At 42.9% G+C, this 22,065-nt stretch overlaps 3 protein-coding genes across 3 annotated transcripts in view; 1 reads left to right on the plus strand and 2 right to left on the minus strand.

Moving 5' to 3' along the window:
• Window positions 1–3,306: 3,306 nt before the first annotated feature.
• On the minus strand, window positions 3,307–13,166 carry efhc2 (EF-hand domain (C-terminal) containing 2). The gene is made up of 15 exons (XM_068573273.1): window positions 13,052–13,166; window positions 12,125–12,313; window positions 11,630–11,780; window positions 11,218–11,441; window positions 10,677–10,928; window positions 9,564–9,668; window positions 8,903–9,041; window positions 7,835–8,000; window positions 7,606–7,745; window positions 6,943–7,139; window positions 6,612–6,745; window positions 6,043–6,237; window positions 4,994–5,086; window positions 4,628–4,727; window positions 3,307–3,530 (listed from the first exon to the last, which is right to left on the minus strand). Exons 1-15 carry the CDS (start codon window positions 13,091–13,093, stop codon window positions 3,384–3,386), a joined length of 2,274 nt encoding a protein of 757 aa, XP_068429374.1. The 5' UTR covers window positions 13,094–13,166; the 3' UTR covers window positions 3,307–3,383.
• Window positions 13,167–13,823: 657 nt separating this feature from the next.
• On the minus strand, window positions 13,824–19,350 carry fundc1 (FUN14 domain containing 1). Its single transcript, XM_068572646.1, has 6 exons — window positions 19,209–19,350; window positions 17,638–17,774; window positions 17,065–17,218; window positions 15,490–15,565; window positions 15,268–15,396; window positions 13,824–14,746 (listed from the first exon to the last, which is right to left on the minus strand). Exons 2-6 carry the CDS (start codon window positions 17,654–17,656, stop codon window positions 14,669–14,671), a joined length of 456 nt encoding a protein of 151 aa, XP_068428747.1. The 5' UTR covers window positions 17,657–17,774; window positions 19,209–19,350; the 3' UTR covers window positions 13,824–14,668.
• Window positions 19,351–20,736: 1,386 nt separating this feature from the next.
• kdm6a (lysine (K)-specific demethylase 6A) overlaps window positions 20,737–22,065 on the plus strand; it is a 34,025-nt gene continuing 32,696 nt past the window's right edge. Inside the window, exons 1-2 of the mRNA XM_068572644.1 lie at window positions 20,737–21,283; window positions 21,445–21,508. Of these exons, the coding sequence (XP_068428745.1) occupies window positions 21,114–21,283; window positions 21,445–21,508 (234 nt within the window). The 5' untranslated portion in view covers window positions 20,737–21,113. The remainder of the gene's footprint in view (window positions 21,284–21,444; window positions 21,509–22,065) is intronic.

Genomic DNA, 22,065 nt, shown 5'->3' on the forward strand with positions numbered 1-22,065 from the left:
CTCCCTCCACCCATCCGCTCAGTGCCAATGGCCCATAGGCACTGAGGAATCACTGGAATGAGGGAGAGCGGCCAAAAAACAGTCTGCTAAAGTCTCTTCATGTCTATAGAAGTGTCGTTACAGAGGGCCTCCGGTTGCAGACGCAGAACACTTAGCGGGCCGCTCCATCTTCTCAACAGCCCTCCCGGGACACTGGCGGGCTCCCACTGACTGACTTCTCCATGTGCGACGCCAACAGGTAGGTAGGAAGGCGCCAATGTCGCCAAGAAAATTGTGTTTTCCCACGAAAGCCAGCAACGGTAGTCAATTCTTGTCAACCTTTCAAAATAAATTTCCGCCTCTACAGGCAACAAAACTACTTACTTGGGTTTTAGAAAAAATAAATCTCTGTTTGGGTTAAAATATCCACTGAAGTTCTGTTCCTGCGCAAGTTACACATGACAAAAGCATCAACTTTACTTCTCGTGTCACGCGGGGAACAAACTGCGGTCTCCTGCCTATGAATCTGTGTTTGTTGGAGCCATCCACCGTCCATCCCTCACGAGAGATCATTTCATGGGATGTGTATGAATTACGGCGCTGCATTTATCGTGGGTGTGGCTACGAGTGCTGAAGGAGACCTTCCTGCTTTGGTCCGGAGTGAAATATCTATCGGACTATCGGATTGACTCCCATGAAATCTCGTCGAGACCATTGGTGGTTTCCCAGAGGACGAATCCCACAGACTTTGTGGATCGACAGCATCACGGTCAAAATGACTATTTGGTTTGTGACCAAAATGAATGACATCAGCTTCAGCTGTGCTTTGTGTTGGCGGCAATTATCAAATGTTAGCATGCTAAAATGCAAAAACTAAGATGTTCGACATCACAACTTCTCTAAATCAGTAGTTTAGCATCATCTTTGTGAGCATATGGTTTGAAAATATTGGCTCTGCACAGACAGGTAAAACCCCAGTAAAATACCGTTTTGAATGGATGTGGCGCACATGTATCATGTTTTAATCTGGTATACTATTCATCAATCCTTTCTGTTTTCAAAGAGGCAATGCATTGCATTTACAGACCCAGAAAACAATCCCAAATGAGGTTTTCAAATTGTGTAACAATCAACTGAAGCAGCCAAATTAAAACATGAGACTTACACCGTGATATCAACTGACAGAAGCTAATTCAGAGTGAACTGTAAGGCCAAAAATTGCTGCTCTGGGGAAACAGTTCTGAGAAAACCCTCTGACCGCAGGTGCTCAGTGTGTGTGTGTGTGTGTGTCTCTGTGTGCTTCCAGCTTTAGGATTTGTTGTCATGAGACAAGAAAGGCACGCAGCCAGTAAACAGAGACGTTTCCCCTCTTGTTCTCAGATATCTGTTTAGACTTCATAGATTAGCCATGACTCCATCAGACTTGCATTAGGCCCTCACATGCCTGCACACAAAACACACGCACGCACGCACTTGCAAGTGCACACAAAACACACCCACACGCACTCGCAAGTGCACACAAAACACACACCCGGACCCTCTCGCCCCCTCCAGAGACATTTATGAACTTCCCGTGTATGGGTTTTTAACGTGCAGTGGTCCAGCGCAGGACAGCAGTAAAGTGGAACGAGGACAAAACAAGAGAAGCGGATTCTTTGCAACGAGCCTCCGTGTTCTGCTTCTGCCGAGCGGAGACGGCAAAGAGAGACGGAAGAAAGAAAAAACGTGGCGTGTTGAGAGGAGATGTCATCAGGGAGGGTGATTCATGACAGTTTTATCCCCGCGTCAGGTGCAAAGTTCGATTCCCAAGTTAGTCGACGTGGTGGTTGAGTTTCGTCAATTTCTGTAAATTACGCGAACAGAAGATGCCAATGACCTGTCTCAGTATCGTCTTTTCATGGGATCTCGTGACCTTTTGACACCATGAATGAAAATCAATATCTGAACCTAAAGGATGTTCTGTGTACACGATACCTTAACCTTTTGGAAACCGTGCGAAAAAATCCTCTCGCTCCCATTTCAAGTCCCAGCATGCCCCATTCAAACAATCTTTTGCCATAAAATATGTAATTTTTCCATTTTTGAACTAAAAGACAGTTTTTTGACTGAAACCTCTTCCTAACAGGCGGAGGTTTTGTTTTATTGTAATTTTTGTTGCAGATTCTGATTCTTGATTTTTTTTGCAGATATACTTTTATTTCCCAAGACTTTGCTGAACAAATACGTACAATTAACACAAGCAATGTTCATGTTCAAAGATCAATGATGACGTTGTGAACTCATCCAGTTTGCTGTTGCTGTGCCACAGAGCATGACAGGGCAGAAAAAAGTGAGACGTGTGTGGGCGCAAAGAGATGTACTGACGGAGGTTGAGGAGGTGCCGAGGTCGCTCCCTCACTGCCCTCCCTTCTCCACGAGGCAGCAAAAAGGCCAAGTATACGCACTGCAGAAGCTCCCTGCCACCGCCGCCACGCATCGACGTCACCCTTTGTGTTTTTGGCAGCGGGTGACAAGGGGAGGCTAATATTTGAGTATGCGCGAGAGCAGACAGAGAAGACCTGATAATGCCCGCGGTGATGTAATGCCCCGTTTCTGGGCTCCGTGTGAAGAGGGATGGGAGGGGGCGGGGGGTGGACGCGTGCGGGATTTCTGTGCCGGTTGATTACCTAATGTTTGACTCATCCCCTTACACTGCAGGCTCTGATTACAGTGGCGCCTCAACCTGACCAACCTGCGCCTTTTTATAGTCGAACACTGCCAGGCACAGACAGCCGAACACATGCCGGAGGCGGGGTGGGGTGGTGGTGGTGGTGGTGGTCGGGGGGTGGGGGGTTGTAATTCCTTAGAAATTAGCTTTTATCCAATTAATGTAAGAGAACAATCAACCACTGATACTGCAATAAGCCTCAACACACATCAAACAGGTGCAGAAGAGTCATAGTAGGAAACCAAAAGGACGTAAAAATAGCTCATCCATTTTTCTGTGAGATTTAGCCCAGATGATGAGGTCGTTGTGGCCTGGAAACACTTCGTCTGTATGTGGTTTTCTACAACTATTGGCTTCTGTTATGTCGTCGGAGCCAACGTAAAGTCACAGTATAGCACTAATCCTTAATTCCAGGGCGGAATAATGGTTCTGCTTTAACGCCACCTGTCTTCCATCATGTCTCAGAGAGATTCACGCCAACTTGTTTAAACACACAAGCACAAAAGTGTTCCCAGAACTCAGAAATGTTCCAGTTTTTTGTGTTAGCTACCGCTTAAAGGAGAACTCTGTCGTCTCTTCCACACCTCCATCGCAGCACGCAGTAAAAACACAGACGCTGGTTAGCCGACAGACCGTTCTTCTTTAATTACCAGAACAAGCAGAGTGTGTGTGTGTGTGTTCGAGAGGAGGAATCGTTTCACCTCCCAGCTTGTGCCTCGGTGGTGGTGGAGGTTGTTGGGTCAGCGCTGTCGAAGGGAAAGCTGAAGACAGCCTTCAGAAGGGAAGAGAAGTTGACGTTTTTCACTGCGGCCCCGCCGGCGCCGAACGTGAAGTTCACGTCAAACTGGAGACGACAGGAGAACACGAGTCACTGCACAACTCGGGCTGCATGCAAATGTTTTGTTATTCAGTGTTGCCAATCATTTATTCTCTCATACTCCACTTTTGTTTTCACAATTTGTTGCTCTCCTTTGTTATTGCTTCTATGTGATAGATATCGTCTTACTCCGTTTTATGTTCTCTATACAATGTGTGTGTGTGTGTGTGTGTGTGTTTAAACCTCACACGCAGGATTTTTTTTTTTTATTACACAAGAAATGCAATTTCGCTGTTTCTTTTGAGCATGCGTTTTTTTCTTTTAATTGCTCCCAAGATGGTTGGCTGTATTGAATGTGGGGGGTGGGGAAAGGAAATAATTGAGGTAATAAGAAAGTTGGCCAAACTATAAACAGCAGCATTGCAGCAAAAGGCCAGAAAGGAGCAGGGAGTAGCGAGTCAATCTGGGCCCATTAACATGACATTACTGGTGGGTCCTCGGGGGGGTACAACTTTTTAAGGAGGCTAAAGTCATCGAGCAGAGACTGAGAGACTCGGGAAGGCAAAGAGCAGCTGGAAACCGTGACAGAGGAAAATGGAGAATTAAGCAAGCACCACATCAGCATACACACACACAGACTCAGTCCACTTTCATGCCTCCCTTTGTTGCCGTGCCACAGTGTATATCTCTCCTGCTCACCTGTTTCTGCTTAGATTTGGCTGTGGCAAAGCATGCTAAATCAGCATTACATAGGAAAGATACAAATGCAAGAGAGAAGAACAAAGGAGCTACTTCCTTCCTTTAAAGACCACCTCTGTGTGTGTGTGTGTCTCCTTCAAGTCATTTTCTGTGCACAATAAATTGTCCTCCTCTCCGTCGGAACATTCCTTCCCACTCACTTGATTCTGCGTTTGGCTCACTTGTCCACTGAGTCATTGCAGGTAGGGGTAAAATGTAGATTGATTTTTTTTTTCAATTACAACTGTTTAAGAATCCGTGCACACGCTGAGAAAGCGCCGACTGTGCTTTTCTGGTTCACTTTCATCCCCCCAAAAATCATTCTCCCTTCCCCAAGTCTCCACTACTCTTGTGTCGCATGTTCTGCTGCCGCTTCGCTCTCTTACCCTCAGCCAGTCTTCGGGCATCACCGAGGGAGCAAGGTGCTCCAGCCAGTTCATGCCAGCTAGTAAGGCGGGGTAGTCCACCTCGTCCCCTTCTGCAAACCTGCAGCAGATTTGAAACAGGTGGTTACGACTTAGAGCTTCCACTTGATTTAAATTAAACCATTTTTGCTCCACTTCCAATACACATCATGTTTTAGTGGTATTCCGATGGAATGCCGACTCAGAGATTTTTCAACCAATCCAAGAAACATTTCTGGGCAAAAGAACTGGACTTCACTTTACAATGAATGACTTCTTGTTTCTGAAAAAGCAGTGGAATCCTGAAGAGTTCTACCGTGAACTGTGCAGTGATAGGTGGGCTCTTACTTGCTGATCAGACCCCCGAGCAGCGTATCGGGCAGGGGAAGCTGGAAGGCCTTACAGATGGTCCTCGTCTCTTTGGTGGAGAGACGGCCGGTCCTGGAGACACAAAGAAAAGCAGAGACATCGGTATCAAACGCATACAAAAAGGAAGCGAAAGCAAAACTCTGGGTTTGGATCATAGACTGAATATAAAGGATGACGTGGCTTCCCTTATGCACTCGCAAACGTCATCTTTGGGTCCAAACAGTCAATGTTTGGACCCGCATCTCTCCGCTTGCCTCCTTGTAGTGGGTTACTTGAATAAAGCGGCAGGAGAATACAATCGCTGAGGCTTGAAGCTCACAGAAGACCAAAGCAAATGCATCAGCAGTGCTTGTTGTGCTTTTAAAAAAGCTATAATTTGTTATACAAACACAATATCGATAGAGAAAAATACTAAAAATGAATTTGTATGAAAGCAATGTGTGTGTGCGTGTGTGTGTGAAACAGAAGTTGCTTGTCCTCTAAGACCAGAGGGTTTTTCCCCCCACAGTGATGCCGGGCGGCCCACAGGCCCATTCTTGTCATGCCATCTTCTCGACAGCAATGTCGGTGAACAATTTGCCGCTAACTGAGAGTGTCAACGCAACCACATGAACATGCACGTCAGCTTAACCTCGTGGCATTGTTCACCATCCATTTCAGCTCCATAGATGGTTACTTTCTATCCGTCCGTGCAGCGTACGGGCATTAAACATGTGATTCTGTGCACAAATAGAAAAGAAAGGCACAAAGACACCAAGTGTGTGTGTGTGTCCTCTGGTCTGCAGGGCTACGTGCCATACAGGTCTTCGGGGTCCATCTGGTTCCAATGCTCCACTCTCACACTACTGGAACTAATCGTTGCTCTGAGATATGGGGCCACTGACTGCACGATTGATGTCTTGTTGTGACGCTGCCTGCGAGTGTGTGTGTGTGTGTGTGTGTTTCTGCTACAGTATTTTGTCTTGAGCTAAGATCTGTGTGTGCGTACGTGTGTGTGTGTGTGTGTGTGTGTGTGTGTGACCGCCTACTTGTATTGGTCGCAGTATGTGAAGGCTCTGTCCATCTCAAGGAACTCTTGAAAGTGGTTCTTCTTGAGGAAGTCCTGGGCCACAGCCAGCATCAGGCCCACGTCCGCCGCGGGCTCCTCGCGCTCCGAGAAGCTTCGGCCCAGCACCCGCACCTCGTGCTCCGACAGGCCGCAGCCCAGGCCGGTTAGCAGGCCCCTTGTGGTGCGTAAATACATTAACACACAAAAACTGATCGCACATAACTCACAGCGCTAACTTTGAACCAAGAATGTCTGGAATTTCTCTTTGCTTCCTTTTGTCACTTCCTCTCGTAATATTAACATCCTTTATCGTAATCATCACATATTATTTGTAACTCAGCAAGTATAACACTGTATAAGCGTCCCGACACCTGTTTGATTTGTTCTTTCTGGTGATGCACACGGTGGTTACCATTCTAATCTTCACAAGAATTACACTGCATGATCAGATCTTCCAGGTGGACTTAAAGTTGAGTTATTGCTCCATCTAAGAAGACTCCTATTATTGCAACGCGGGGTGTACTGCACACACTGGCTGTATTACTGTACCTGAACAACTCATAGGAAATGAAGCCGGTGTTGTTGGGGTCACTGAGAGCAAGAAACCTTCTGATCTCACTCTGTTTCTCCTCCGGAATAGATTGTAGTTTGCTGAGGATGTTTCCCACGTTGGATTTGGGGAACTTTAGACAGTTACACACAAACATGCAACAGGGTATAGCATTACGTAAGAATCGAGGGCTATGTAATCATATTTGCTCTGGCAACCCCGCTCCGAAGACCACCACTGTTTGTAATACTGAAACCTTTGATACAAAACCCCACATAAACCTCAGCAAGCCACAGGAAAGCAATATCCCTGCTGCAGTTCCCTGCTTACCTTCTCGGCATGCTGCTCCATGTAGATGAAGGTGCATTCATCCGCGTCCAGAACCTGGAAGTGGTTACCGCTGAGGTAAAGGATAGCGCCAACGTACAGATCCTGAGCTTTTAAGTACTCAGACAGCTCGCTTTTAAACAGCTCCTGGCCGGGTTTTTTTACACGGTCACGCTGCAGGAACTTTCCACCGAGCACACCTGGTGCACGATGTGCGAGAGAGGGAAGGAAGACGTTAAAACGTTACTCAATGTCTCATCTTCACTGACTTCAGTTTGACTGCATTGGCCTTTTTTTCATGTTGGTTTTTGTACTTTTAAAAATCAAATTCAAATCTAAATTGAATCACGACTCAAACTGTTGCATCAAGTTACATCATGTCCGCGGTTGGATAACTCATTTTGGAGACATGCTGAACAGTCCTTGAACCCATGACATACTGAATACTGTCAGGTACTGATTTACAATGATGGGAAAATCTCCCTCCCTGAAAGAAATAGGTCCATGAACTAAACGTCGTATATTTCATCTGTTTTCAAAAGAGTTTGGAAATGGAAACTGAGCCTGACAAACCTAACGTTTACCATGAGAGTCAGAGATTTGTATCTGAAGTCCTCTGAGCAGTTGTGGCGCAGCTTTTTTAGGTCAAACTTCCTATTTTGGTACCTGAGTTCTTCTGTTGTGGTTCAAACACACAGATGGTGTCATCGCAGAGATAGAAGGAGATGATGAACAGCCTGTCACTGTCCACTGGATCGGTGGTGACCATCTTAGCACGGAAATTCAGCACACTGATGACATCGCATCTGGGGGGCATATACACAGCAGAGTTGAGGCCTGCCACTAACACACACGGAGAAACAAACATTCCAGTGTGTAATTTGATTGTCCGGACCTGTCGTTCTCCATAAACTTGAGGAAATCTTTCTGTGGGGGCTTGGGCAGCAGGCCCTGGCAGGAGCTCAGCGAGTCCTCCTCTGAGCCAAAGCCGGTGTAGGGGGGCATTTGCCTCTGGGGCTTAGAGACTGGGGGAGCTTTGTACACCACTGGGGTGAAGTCCTCTGAGCGGAGGAAGGAGAAATAAAAGACAAAACACTTAAAAGAAGAAAAGAACCCAGGAGGAGCGCTTAAATGATCAGAGGGCAGCGGGTAATCCATCCGTGCAGGAGCACAGCAGCCTGGGTCCGACTGTAACCCTGAGCTGACCTCTGACTGCTCAGAGTCAGACAGGACCCTCCATCACAGTGACCTGTCACTGGGGGCTCTGCCTGGTTTACTACCGTGACTAATGCAGCAAGCCCCGAAACCTGCCCAGGGTGGCAGACACATCCAGGTCCAGCTTGGGTTTCTCCTGCTGGGAAACTCTTGTGGTCCCCAGTGCCTTTAGCTGCGGAGGCATGGAGAAATACCAGTGCTGGAGGGCCAGAGTATCCGGTGACAGGCAGGCAAACAGTGGCGCTGAACACTGGAATTGGCTCTTATGTATCCTTCGAACCAAGGGGCGATCGAAAGATACACAGCATTATATAGGCTTCTAGGTCATTTTTAAAGGAAAAATCTGAATATTTCAGCTGACTGAATCAGAGTCTGCCATTAGGAATCAATACTGTAGGAAGGTAATAGCTCTTGCGAGTGCTTGCACTTACTGCCCCTGAGTGTTCAGATGAATGTATTGCAGACTTGAGCAACAAATTACGGAAGATTAAATCTATTTGAAATAGTGTCATTTGAAAAGGAACAGCCACAGTGAAGGTACATAATATTAAATGAAGTACATAAGATCAGGTTGTTGTTGCACAGACAAAACACTTTGCTTTAAATCAATCCATCCTATTTGAAAAATAATTGAATCTCTAAAACATACACAATATGCTCTTTAAAGTAGTGTTTTAAAGCTATTTCCTCTGAAACAGTTCACACTTTTGAAGGACTAGTGAATAAAACAACCACAATACTTGGTTACCTATGCCGTATTTGGCGCGGTAGTAGTCTTTGGTGAAGTTGTCACAGTTAGTGAGGATCACTCTCCTGCCCCATACATTCACCTCCAAACCCAGAGTCAGATCGCAGTCCTTATAAAACTCATCATGGACAGCTCCTGTCTGCAAGACAGAGAGTGAGCGAGAGAGAGAGAGAGAGAGAGAGAGAGAGAGAGAGAGGAAGAGAGAGAGAGAGAGAGAGAGAGAGAGAGAGAGAGAGAGCATAAACAGATGGCGGAACGACCACAAATGGGCCATTACTTTTTGAATGGAGCTGAAGATTTTACACTTAGCATCGTTCAGATAGTTCATGAACCAGGTGGAGTCACACTGGCCACCGTTTAGTGTCAGTCAGAATGCTGTTAATGTACGAGCTCATCTAACTCAAAACCAAACACAGAAAAACATTAATTTATGGATTCATGTTTTATGCTTGGGGGCAGCAATTTGCTCAAACAGAAAAAGTTCTTTGCCCAAATTGTTAAAGTCATTATATGCTCTTGAGTTAAGATGTCAGCACTGCAACCTCTTGGTTAGTCTCCCTCAATGCAGGGCCGTTTTGTGTATATTACATTTTCAATTCCAATTACTCTTATTGTCATATCAGTATGGTTGTGACGTGAGCGTGGCTGAGGCAGGACATACTTTGAGGCTGTCCAGCATGTAGCGTTTTTTCTGACCGGTGGAGTCAAACACATTGAGCACTGTGCGGTCCGTGATTTGTCCAGGCAGCTTCATTTTGGCTGAATACTACGGAGAAATGACAAACAACAAACAACCACACAGCAGGACGAGGCAGAAATGGTCACTCCGTAAAAACACACAACACACTGTACAGTACAAGATCTTCACAGAGCGGAGCGACATTCTGCAGGAGACAGATAGAGAGACTAAAAAATAGATAGAAAAATAGGGGGAGGGAGGGGGCGAGTCTAATTGAATTTAGAGACAAAGGAAAGTGATCTGCCTTTAAATATGTAGTGGAATCCCATTGGATGGTGGATTCTGGTCAACCTTTAGGGCTGACATTTAATAAAAGGCATCAGAATAAACAAAATTACTGGACTGAAAACGCACACACACAGACACACAGACACACAGACACACACGCACACACACACACACACACACACACACACACACACACACACACACGCACACACATACATACACACACACACACACACACACACACACACACACACACACACACACACACACACACACACACACACACACACACACACACACACACACATGATTGAGGCCTGGCTGTCTTTCAAGATGAATTAGGCTTCAGTCAGTAACTGGAGGAGAAAGCCAAAATGCTTGAGGGAGACTGGATGCTGTAGCAGTCCTGTCAGACTGAATGAGGTCTGGGTGAATAGAAGGATGGAGGGATGGTGGGAGAAAGACGCAAAGAAGCCACCCAACCAGAGAGAGAAGTCACTACAAGCCTGTAGTTTTGAAATAAACTAGCTATATGTTATACATGCAAATAGAAAAGGACATTTAACACAATAAATGTACAAGACAATCTGCTACATTCATGTACTCCCTAAATGTTCATTACCACCCCTGAGAATTTATCAATTTCTCTGACATTTCCTGTCAAGCATATTTCTGTTTATATTATAGAAATTCAGCAATTTCTATTATCCTGTGGGATCTGTGTTTTTTTCTTCATTCCTTTGACAGTGAATGTGGCCCTCATCTACTCTCCCACTTGATGAACATTATCTCATCTAGGTGCCTCACCTTGGGTAGTTTGCCGCGGCGTAGGAACTTGGCCGCAGTGTCCCTCCCACAGTTTGGGGAAACGACCTCCAGGATCTCGATGGTATCATCAGCCAGATAGTAGTGCAGCTGGAGCTCCCGCGGGTCCCCGAACATGCTATCCGTGTCGTCCCAGAGGCAGTTGAAGCACAGGACATCCTGATCGTGGTCCAGGAACTGCCTCAGCGTGTCGCACCTTTCATACGGCCGAAGTGGCTTCATACTTTTCTCAATCTGGACGAGGGACCATGTGGTATAAAAAAACAATACATATTATCACACATGCAAGAGAGATATTTTAGTTTTGGCCATTCAATTCTTCAAGGGTGAGTATATCAGTGATTTGTAATTGGGCACCATCACCATCAAGTGGGCAGCAGTGTTGAGTAAATTATGACTTAATCCAAATACTATAAAGTGGAAACATATAAGTAACACCCCTCCATACATTACTGGATTTTATCATTGTTAGTTTTTATGAATCTCCTCATCGTCTAAAGAAATTAAAGAACCCGAGTCCTACCTCTTCCCGGTGTTTGCTGTAGGGGTCATCGGGTACACTGCCAGGGTTATTGAGGCGCACCCCAAGCTTTGTGAGAAAGTTTCGTGTAAAAGAGTCACAGTTGGTCACAGTGTACTTGCGCGAGTACAGCACCATCTGTTGGTTGATGTTGAAATGATATATGTGGTAGAACTGGTCATCATTTGGGGCAGGCAGTGGGACACGCTGGCGATGAAGGAGTGTTCCTGCCGCAGGGAACAACAACACAGCCGTGGAAAGGGACGGGTATTGTATTACTCGACACATGTCAGTGAGGTGCATTGTCTGTTCCCCTTGTGTCATGGATCATTTGGCCAATTGGGAGTCTTGAAGGCATAACATGAACACATTTTCATTTAAGTTGACATGACCATTCCTGTGATATCACACACACCTTGAGGGATGCCACTGTTCTTGTACTTTGGCTCCACCACCTGGACTGTATCATCTTCCAGGTAGAAGTAGATCTTACACCTCCTGATCCTGTACGTCTCGTCTTGTGCCTCAGGCACAGCTTCCTGGAAGAAAGCTTCAAAGCACAGAGTCTGGAGGAGCAAAAGGGCATTTTGTGAATGAAATTCAGCAAATTATGTCTCTTTGCGACATGACTGATCGTTAAGTTTTCAAGATTTCTTTAACGATGTAACAGAACGGCAAATTCAAGTGAAGCTATAAACTAAACTTATCAATTCTAAAATCCAACAGAAGTGGTGTATTATACTAAGAGACATATTAAACAAGAGAGAACATGAGGTGTGCTGTATGCAATATATTCACTTGTAAAGCCACTGATGAAGATTAAATTAGACCTCCATATAAGCAGTACTGCATTTAACTGTTAGGGACAATAATATGTGTGTGTATAACTGGGTAAACCTGATGAAGTCACCTGTTTGTCAAAGGCTATCCATGATGGTAATTCCCTGCCCAGTCCTTTGGGGTAGACAGAGTACTTTGGTTTGAAGGTCTGGCCCACCAGCGGCTCTCCTCCGATGCCCGGCCTCTCAGATTTCGACAGCATTGGTAATTCATTGTAATATTCAAAATGTTGGGATTTATGGAATCTCTCCTTCCCCAGCTGTGTTACATGAAAAGAGAAAGTGTCTTAACTCAGCTGTCAACCTTGAAATACTTAATGTACTGAAATATTTGCATGCTATGTTACACAATCATTACGTCATACTAATTACTTGATGTAGTTATAATGAACTAATCTATGAACAGGTCAAGTGCACACATGTAGAGCAAATTTTAACAGGATTTCCTGTGGCCTGCAATTAAGTACCAATTGCACAATAGTAGCCTGGAATGATATATTTAACTTACCTGTAAATAACACTTCTGACATTACATTCAGTAGTGGTGCATTATTATCAAGCTCAAAACTTTTAAAAAAAAATTTAAAAAAAAGCTAAACTCCTCTACAGCCAAGTCTCTTATTACATATAAGTAGCTATAGCTAGCTAACTTACTGCCAAAAAAAGAAATACAAAGTAGCATAAATGGAAAATACTCAAGTAAAGTAACGTAATTGTACTTAAGTAGCGTTACAATATGTAATGTCACACAAGGTGAATAAAAGTATCTTTATATAGCATACCGGGTTTGTTTGTGACTTCAACTTAGCTAGCTACATCTCAAAGTATTTGTTGCATTAACCACCTCCCCTTTAAGTTGTCAGTTGGTTAAATTACTGAGCGCACAATTAGCTCGTTACAACTAACATTAGCTCACAAAATACAGTAAAGTTACCCAAACTGAAGCTAAAGTCAAGCCCTGTGTATGAAGTTTGAGGTCCACTGAATGCAACTCTTACTTGTTTATTGGGAGAATTTCCTGGTAAAAAAGGTAACTCCATGTTTGATTAGTTATCGATCTCCTTCGTGCTGCGGTGGCTTTTCAACGGGCTGTTGTTGGTTACCCTGGTTCCGTTGCTTAGCGACGTCCACAGCACAACATTGAGACCCATGTTATATTTTATACCCGCCGACATTTTAGAGGCAAATGGTAATTTGCTTTAACTGGTGCAATATAAATACTTTTTTTTAATTCTGTCTGCATATATAATACTGCTATTGTGGATTATTTATATGTATATTTTTTTGTACTATGTGTCTCTTGTGGGCACTTAACCTGTCTGCTGCTGTAATCCTGCAATTTCCCCACTGTGGGACTAATAAAGGATTATCTTATCTTATTTTTGCAGATAGATAGTACAAATTCAAAAATATAATGTTATTATATGTGAAGCTATACACAGGAGTATATTAAGTAATTAAGAGCACCCTCACCTTTACTAGCTGCAACATTAAATAAATGTACACAACACTGAAATGGGCCATTCTGCATTAAGAGTAATGATACTATTGTTTTTACTTGAGTACCTTGAATGCAGTTTGTTCACTTTAATATTTCTATATTTACTTAAGTAAACAATCTGAATACGAATTCCACCACTGCTGTAAACTAAAGTGGCATTCATACTTTCACAAACTTCTAAATTATGGGCACAGAAAGCTCAAGTAAAACCAAGCTCAGATAATAGAACATGTAATGACTCGTATCATTGGAAAGAAAGAGAGAAAGAATTTCAACCGGGTGTGTGTTCATTTTATTTGTTCATCAAACACACACATAATAGACACACCATTGCTTTCTATACTTAAAGCATAAATGTATTGCGACACACAATACATACACCAAAAAAGAGATAAAAGGAGATGGAGGGGAGACAGACATAGCCCATCAAACATGTGGCACGTCTCAAAAAAGGCAGAACAATCTTTTATTCATCAGCAAGATGATTAAGCACAATGTCTGGAATTGAAAAAATATATAACACTGGTACTGATGAATCCAGTGGACGCCCCCTGCTGTGGGAAGGCGAAGGTTGAAATCTGCTTGCACTCAGCTGCATCATATTTGGCTTAATTGTGCGCAACAAGGTGGCGATAATGATACATACTCTTTCATTGTTTCACAATGACAGTTTGGTAAAAATAAATACATTCTGACCCTTTACAATTTGTTTTTTTGACATGTATAGCATTAGTTGGCCTGGAGTATTTGAAGAGGGCCATTTTGGGCCATCCAAGGATGGAACTACCAAAAACATCATCTGAATAAAATAGATATGCATATGAAGCCAGAGTGTGCAACACTTTTTTTCTTCCTACTTTACTTCTCAGTGATCAGCACTTCATTACAACTCGTGGTGTTCGTTACTTTTCCAGAAATCTATCCCAGAAGTCCCACATGGACAGTGCTCATCACATGTACAGTATTAGAGTAGACAAAAGGATGTGCAGCTTGTGTAGAAACACAGAGCTACAAGCTAATCTTAAATAGGTCGCTTGCTGTTGAAAACCCTTTAACACCCTCCAGCAATGATTTTTAATGTTGCACTATAGTTTCACCAAAAGCAACACGGACCCTAGGACACCAGGCCAAGCAGGAATCCTCCAATGAAGCCACTTGTGACAACAATGTTTTTCTTCACGAACACTGTGGACTGAAGAGGACAGAAAACGGGTTTCAGTATATAATAAGTACAGTTACAAACCTGGTGGAGAAAATATAGGGGAATTGACCTAAGAAGTTATTAAGAATTTTTTAACAGCAGGGAAATTGGGAGTCAGGAGAATATTGTGCAATATTATTACTATTATTTTTAAACAATAATGTCAAGTATTGGAAGAATACAAAAAGCGGCATGTTTATTTTACTTGAATTGGTTCTGTAACTAATCATTTAAAAGAGTACAAACTGTGTTTTAATCTAAATATCCAGTGAGTGAATTGGTTATTTGTTTTCTTAAAGATACTTTTTATTTGTTTTATTGTAATTATTAATTAATGTAGATATCGATAGGAGACATGCTGAAAAAGACAAAAAAGGCTACGACATGTAATTAAGGTTAAGCATTTTGATGACAAAGTCCCACTGTATTCTATATTTCCCAGCCAGATAATGGAAATTCTGATCTCCCTTCGTGTGACAACCAAAACTATAAACATCGCACAGAAGTCTTACCTTATCAACAAACGTGTTTATCTCTGGCCCTGCTTTATCGGTGCCCTTCTTTAACTGCTTCTTCGCTTTGTTGACATCTTTCTCCACCCTCTTCCAGTCCACCTGGATGTAGCCACTATTATTGGCTATCTAAAAAGAAAGATTCGCAGAAAAATAAAACATAGATGAGCGGCAGATTCACAGTAATTATTTATCAATGTATCAATAGTGTTGCAAGAATACCTGCAACAGCAGAAGACCTCCTCCTACGGATGTAGCAGCAACTTTTCCGACCTTCTGGAAGAGATATCCTGCACACCTAAAATGAATTGAGACAGGCACATGATGGTTAATTGAATATAATGAAGAATCTTGAGCATTTTGTATTATCTACAAAGTCTTAATAATAATGTGCAGACATATTTATATGCAACCCCAAAAAGACTGAGCTCTACCTTTAACCAGTTTATATTTTTATGATCTATCCTGTATTTATTTTGGATTTACTCCTCATTGTTAACTTTAACTTGTGTGCGTGCACTTTGTATATTTGCACTCTTCCCACTTTGCATTGCAACCGCAGCACAGCAATTACCCTCTGGATGGATGATGTTTTACCTTATCTCAAAGTGACCACTGCCAGGTTTGCATGACAGTGAAAACGACCCAATAGTTTAAATTATACAGAACACATTGTTAAATATTGTACACCAAAATCTATAAAAAGGGGTAGAAATGATGGGCTTTGTTTCACAACTGATGGCAAAAAGGCTGATTTATCTTTCTTTGTTTTAGTAGCAGCATAATGAGAGATAGTGTATATTCTAACAGGCATTCAGAAGGAAATACACGGGCGATAGAGGAGAAGGACGAATACGAGGACGAGGATGAAGACGAGGATGAGGACGAGGACGAAGACAAGGACGAGGTGGAAGACGAGGACGAGGAGGAAGACGAGGATGAGGTGGAGGACGAGGAGGACGACGAGGAGGACGAAGACGAGGAGAAGGATGAAGACGAGGACGAGGAGAAGGATGAGGACAAATACGAGGAGGATGAAGACGAGGATGAGGACGAAGACAAGGACGAGGTCGAAGACGAGGACGAAGAGGAGGACGAAGACGAGGTGGAGGATGGAGACGAGGACGAAGACGAGGACGAGGTGGAGGATGGAGACGAGGACGAAGACGAGGACGAGGATGAAGACGAGGACGAAGAGGAAGACGAGGACGAAGACGAGGACGAATACAAGGACGAGGAGGAAGACAAGGACGAGGACGAGGAGGAAGACGAGGATGAGGACAAAGACGAGAACGAGGAGGAAGACGAGGGGGAAGACGAGGACAAGGAGAAGGACGATGACGAGGACGAAGACGAGGACGAGGAGAAAGACGACGACGTGGACGAGAAGAAGGACGAGGACGAAGACGAGGACGAGGAGGAAGACGAGGACGAGGAAGAAGATGAGGACGAGGACGAAGACGAGGATGAGGACGAAGACGAGGAGGAGGATAAGACGAGGACGAAGACGAGGAGAAGGACGAGGACGAATATGAGGACGAGGAGGAGGATGAAGACGAGGATGAGGACGAGGACGAAGACAAGGACGAGGTCGAAGATGAGGACGAAGAGGAAGACGAGGAGGAGGACGAAGACGAGGTGGAAGATGAGGAGGACGACTAGGAGGAAGGGACCAGATGAGAGAAAGATACACCCAAGGCTGCAGGGACCACGGGTGAGTGTGACACATCTTACTTAGCAGTAGGTCCATAGAAGGGTTAAGGAGAAGCACCTGAAGGCGACACAATGCATATTTACCATCCACTCACTCCCCCTATGGCTAACTGTGTGGCCACGGAGTATTTCTCCGCTAAGGGGCCGGAGTTTTTCCCGAAGAGGCTGTTCCACCATCGCTGACGTTTGGCGTATTCCGTCAGGTCCACGACCGTGTCGTAAATATCCTCTTCCAGATCTAACAACGGAAAAAAAAGAAACAACATCAGCAACCAAGAGAGGATATGCAACAGTGACTTGCTAAATAAAACATTGTGAACGCAGTGCTGCCATAACGTGAACAATTCCTGTCTGTGTTACAAGGGATTCAATATGTTACAAAAGAGAATCATTGTCGTAACTTAGTAAAGTTCTGAGGCCTGACAACAGGTCAGCTTCACGCTGGTAACGCTGAAGCTAAGCGACCGTTGGAAAGTTAACGTGAGCAATAGCGATAAATACGTGTGTCCGCGAGAGGGGACCGTTAAACAAAGATGCCTAAATATGTCAAATACAAAGTTTTGAAAACACAAACAGTCGCATCTAGTGTTTTCCTGCTCAGAACTGGACGGTGTTCTAGTCCGGGTAAAGATGTAATTAGTTTACAGGCCCGCTTACCCTTGTCGTGGTTCGCCATTTTGGAGTGCGCTGGTGTGTGTCCTCGGATGCCATCCGGGGAGGGGGCGGGGCCTCTGAGAGAGGAACTGCGCCTGTGACTGATCTGAGATCTGTGTTTATCAACTAGAGGCGAGAGGCTATAAAGATAGATAGATATATACTTTATTAATCCCAAAGGGGAAATTTGTTAAAATAAAGACACACACAGAAAGATTTACATCCTGTATATTCCTGGGAACTGAGGGAAAAGAGTGTCTTCCGAATTCATATTGTTTTGTGTGATTTCCTATCTCTTTAGTATGCCCGTTTTCGAAACAAAACAAAAAAGTACGATAAAAAAAAGGTCGACAAAAAAAGTAATAATTATGACCAAAAAAAGTCGAAATTATAAAAAGTATGAAAAGTGACTTTAAAGTCAGCTTGTAATGTGAAATTCCAACTCAGTATAAAAACAGATCCTTACATTTTTAAAATAAACTTACAATGCAGCCTTGTTCATGATGACCTGTGCCATGCACATGTACATGGCCATAAGGTTTTACAGTACAGTTTTGGAGAAAAGTGACTTAAAAGTCAACTTACATGTAATAATGATATTCATAACTTCAAAATTTCCAATATTCAAAGGGCTATAAAGACAGATCCTTACATTTGTGAAATAAACTTACAATACAGCCTTGTTCATGATGACCTCTGCCATGCACATGTGTATGGTCTCAAGATTTTACTGTACAGTTTTAGAGAAAAGTGACTTCATAGTCAGCTTCAAAGACATAATGATATTCATAATGTCACAATTTCCAATATTGAAACGCCTATAAAAACAGATCTCTAAACTTGTAAAGTAAACTTACAATGCAGCCGTGTTCATACTCACCTTTGCCATGGACATGTGTATGGCCATGAAATTTTACTGTACAGTTTTGGAGAATATTGAATATTGAATTCAAATTCAGCTTTAATGCCATAATGATATTCATAATGTCACAATTTCCAATATTCACACTGCTATAAAAAAGATCCTTACATTTGTAAAGACTTTTTTGTTGTTGTCATATTTATGACTTTTTTGTCATACATTTTTTTGGTCATAATTATGACTAATAAAATCCAGACTTAAAAATTAAGTATGGATAAAAATAAGACATCTTACAATTGAAAATCATTTTAATTTGTATCTTTATAACACGTCCACTGTAGCGGACTGCAGGACCATTTCCGTGTGACAAAGCAGCCATATATATATATATATATAGAATATAGAATATTTATATAGAAATGTAGATTAATTATGGCTAAAGAGTGATATTTAACTAATAATACATTCAACTTGTTCATAAAACCAAATAAGTCTGCATCTTCGAATGAATGCTGTTAAATCGTCAAATACTTTGTTGTCTATGTACTTAAAACATATATATATATATTACAATGTAGTATATTTATTCTGCATGGGTTTTGTTATTTTCTTATTGTTATTATTCTGTACATCTTATAATTTGAAAATAACTTTTCAAGTGTTGTATAAATACAATTATTATTATTATCACTACACTAGTTGGACTACTTACCCACAAGTTTTTTTTGTGTTTTTTGGGAGGGGGACCTCATTGTGTGATGGACCGTCTGTCAGCAAACTGATGGGATCCGGTCCTGGCAGAGGACAGCAGGAGCCCCTCCCCCTTTCTGCCTCCCACCACCACTTTCTTGCCTGTCCTGCAGGTGTCCCTGTTGAAGCATTTTAGTCAGAATTAAAATTTAAAAAAAGAGTCCAAAGAACTCTTGAGTCAGACTCTTTTCTATATTTTGAGGTTTTCCTCTTGCTACCCAGCCTTTGGGTGGGACCTCTTATATAAATATAAAGCTATAGGGTTGGTAGTTTAGCAAGTGTACACTGTATTATATTGATTTATTCTTTGACCCAAAAAACCCAGTCCAGCGTTGCCAACTCTTTCCTAATGACAGTAGCTAGCGATGCTAGCCAAAAAGCTGCTAAATCCAAGACAAGCCATATATCTATTCAGGTCTCCCTCCAAAGCCACTCCCCCCAAATTTTGATTAAGAATGTGAACAATAGACATGGCGAGTGTTATTACTCTCAGCTGTTGAGACATTATGCTAGGGTCAGAAGTAATGATTGGACGGGCTTTGGACAGTCCTGCAACGGCCAAATAAACACTATTTTGTTTTCTTTTTATTTCAACATTTGAGTCATTGATGTGGGAATGTAATGAGAATTTAAACAAATATGAGAAACATGTTTCAGAAGCAGGTTACCAGCCTTTAATATGATCAATTTTTAATGTTAATCTGTGATTGGCCAAAACAGTTATATGACGCCATCCTCCCTTTGGGTCTTTACCAATCATCAACCAGAAAACAATAGTGATGTCATGAGCAAATCCAATTTTAATCTTCAATTCTCTACCTTTGTTTATTAGAGATAAACTGTCAGTGAGGCGATAGCAAAGATGCTCTTAGTCTGGCATAGTGGCATATTAGATAATAAATTATAATTACAAAATGTATTAAGTCCATTTAAGTAGGATTGCTCAAAGGTTTCAGAACATCCAAGCAAGAAAGAAGCAGTTTTCAAGATTTGATTTATTGTGCATTATAACAAAGTTCTTACTTTGTGTCAGTGACCATAAAAGTGAACATTGTTTGACACGTGTTCTTTGCAATAAATGCAGTCTTTTTTTTAACGACAAACAATTTTATCATGACAATACATATTTTAAAGTCAAATGAATCAACACAATCACATTAATAATATTTTGTATTTGCAATTATGTATACACAATTTAATCTATCTATCTATCTATCTATCTATCTATCTATCTATCTATCTATCTATCTATCTATCTATCTATCTATCTATCTATCTATCTATCTATCTATCTATCTCCATCCATACATCATACGTGACAGCTATTCTGACCAATAGGTATGCGATACAATACAGTTACGTAATCATAATATAACGTGCGGAACCAATCGCAGGCCTTGAGGCGGGTCTTGGGAAGCGCACATTGATGTGTGCGTGCGCGTGTTCGCCCGCGTGTTCGCGACACATCAACTGGAGACCGTCACGTGGTTGCACACGCCGGCCACCGATTGGTCGAGGTGAACGGAGGGCGTGCCAACAGTGGCGGCGTGCGTTTGCCTATGTGACACAATTACAACAACTTTGAGCCGATGGTTGGGGAAGTTTGCGACATTACCAAGTAACCCTCACTCCTAAAACCCAACATTACAGCAACTTCATGCATAAATTGGCACTGGAATATACGCTGTGTTTTGAAGTACAATGAGGAGTGCGGAAGGTAACTTGAAGGGATCATTTCCTTGAGGATTTGGCAAGAATTACGCTACGCCCCGTTTTAGTCCTGGATAACGTCAGCTGTGCAACACTTTCGTTGTTACTGCGTTTTGCCGGAGTTACTCGGTCCCGTCGATCTTCCCATTTCTTTCCCATGAAATCGTGCGGAGTGTCGCTCACCGCCGCCGCATCTGCTGCCGCCCGGAGTCTCAGCGTTGCTGGTAATGACGAGGAGAAAATGGCGTCGGGAACAGCGACTGATATCGAAGAGGACTTTCCGAAGCTAACAGCGCCAGAAAAAGAGAGCTTGGTCGGAACTGACAGGTTAGACGATCTGCTATGTAAACAGCCTCACCCACTTCTTTTTTTAGACAAAACATATTGTTCTACGTGCAGTTTGAAATAAACAAATGACTTCCCCCCTCTCTACCTCCCCCCCCAAGTAACACGGAACCGCCTGTGTGTTGTCTGTCCTCTACTTGCAGTTCACTGTTTGGATTTCATAGGCTTCAAGAAGATGGCGCCAGAACGAAGGCCTTGCTGTTAAAGGTATGCCACAGAATAGGAACACAGCTCCTCTGATTAGTGCGCATCCCACCTGAAATAAGTGGCACATACCTCCCAACGGCTCCCTTGCTAGCACGCGACACACACGAGCCTCAATTTCCACAACTTTGAAGCTGAACCAACGGCTGACTGTTTAATAAAAAGAAGGGGAAAAAAGGCTTTCACTCATGGACGTTATAATTACACACAAGCTGATTAACGCATAATGAAACGGCCCCGGTACATGTATGTGATGTGTATTAATTTTAAACAAGCACATACGATATAAGAAAGGAAAAACATCGGTGGTGTCATCGGTTGAAGAGCGATTGGGTACAATGCTACGTTTCCAACGTTCGCTTTGTACTGACTGTTGGAAACGTGTTTGTTATATCGCTTTAAACACAATGGGCTTGGCGAGCCATATATATATATATATGTGTGTGTGTGTGTGTGTGTGTGTGTGTGTGTGTGTGTGTGTCTGTCTGTGTATGTGTGTGAAGGGGACGAAAGCACGTTGTTCATACTGCTGTTACTATGCTTGTTGGCTGTATAACGTT

Source organism: Clinocottus analis, unplaced genomic scaffold, assembly GCF_023055335.1.
Source record: "Clinocottus analis isolate CAN_PGR_092001 unplaced genomic scaffold, fCliAna1.0.p SCAF_12, whole genome shotgun sequence".
Classification (NCBI taxonomy): Eukaryota; Metazoa; Chordata; class Actinopteri; order Perciformes; family Cottidae; genus Clinocottus; species Clinocottus analis.

Bases quoted from the DNA above. Each gene is read 5' to 3' on its own strand.
- efhc2 (XM_068573273.1), bottom strand. From the start codon at position 13,093: ATGGAGTTACCTTTTTTACCAGGAAATTCTCCCAATAAACAA. The intron at 8,001-8,902 runs GTAACCAAGTAT...TCCTCCGCTCAG, and splicing joins CCGCGCCAAATACGGCATAG to AGGACTTCACCCCAGTGGTG. The intron at 7,746-7,834 runs GTCCGGACAATC...TATGCCCCCCAG, and splicing joins AAGTTTATGGAGAACGACAG to ATGCGATGTCATCAGTGTGC.
- fundc1 (XM_068572646.1), bottom strand. The intron at 15,566-17,064 runs GTAAATATGCAT...AATTCATTTTAG, and splicing joins ATAGGGGGAGTGAGTGGATG to GTGTGCAGGATATCTCTTCC. The intron at 15,397-15,489 runs GTATTCTTGCAA...CTTTCTTTTTAG, and splicing joins GAGGTCTTCTGCTGTTGCAG to ATAGCCAATAATAGTGGCTA.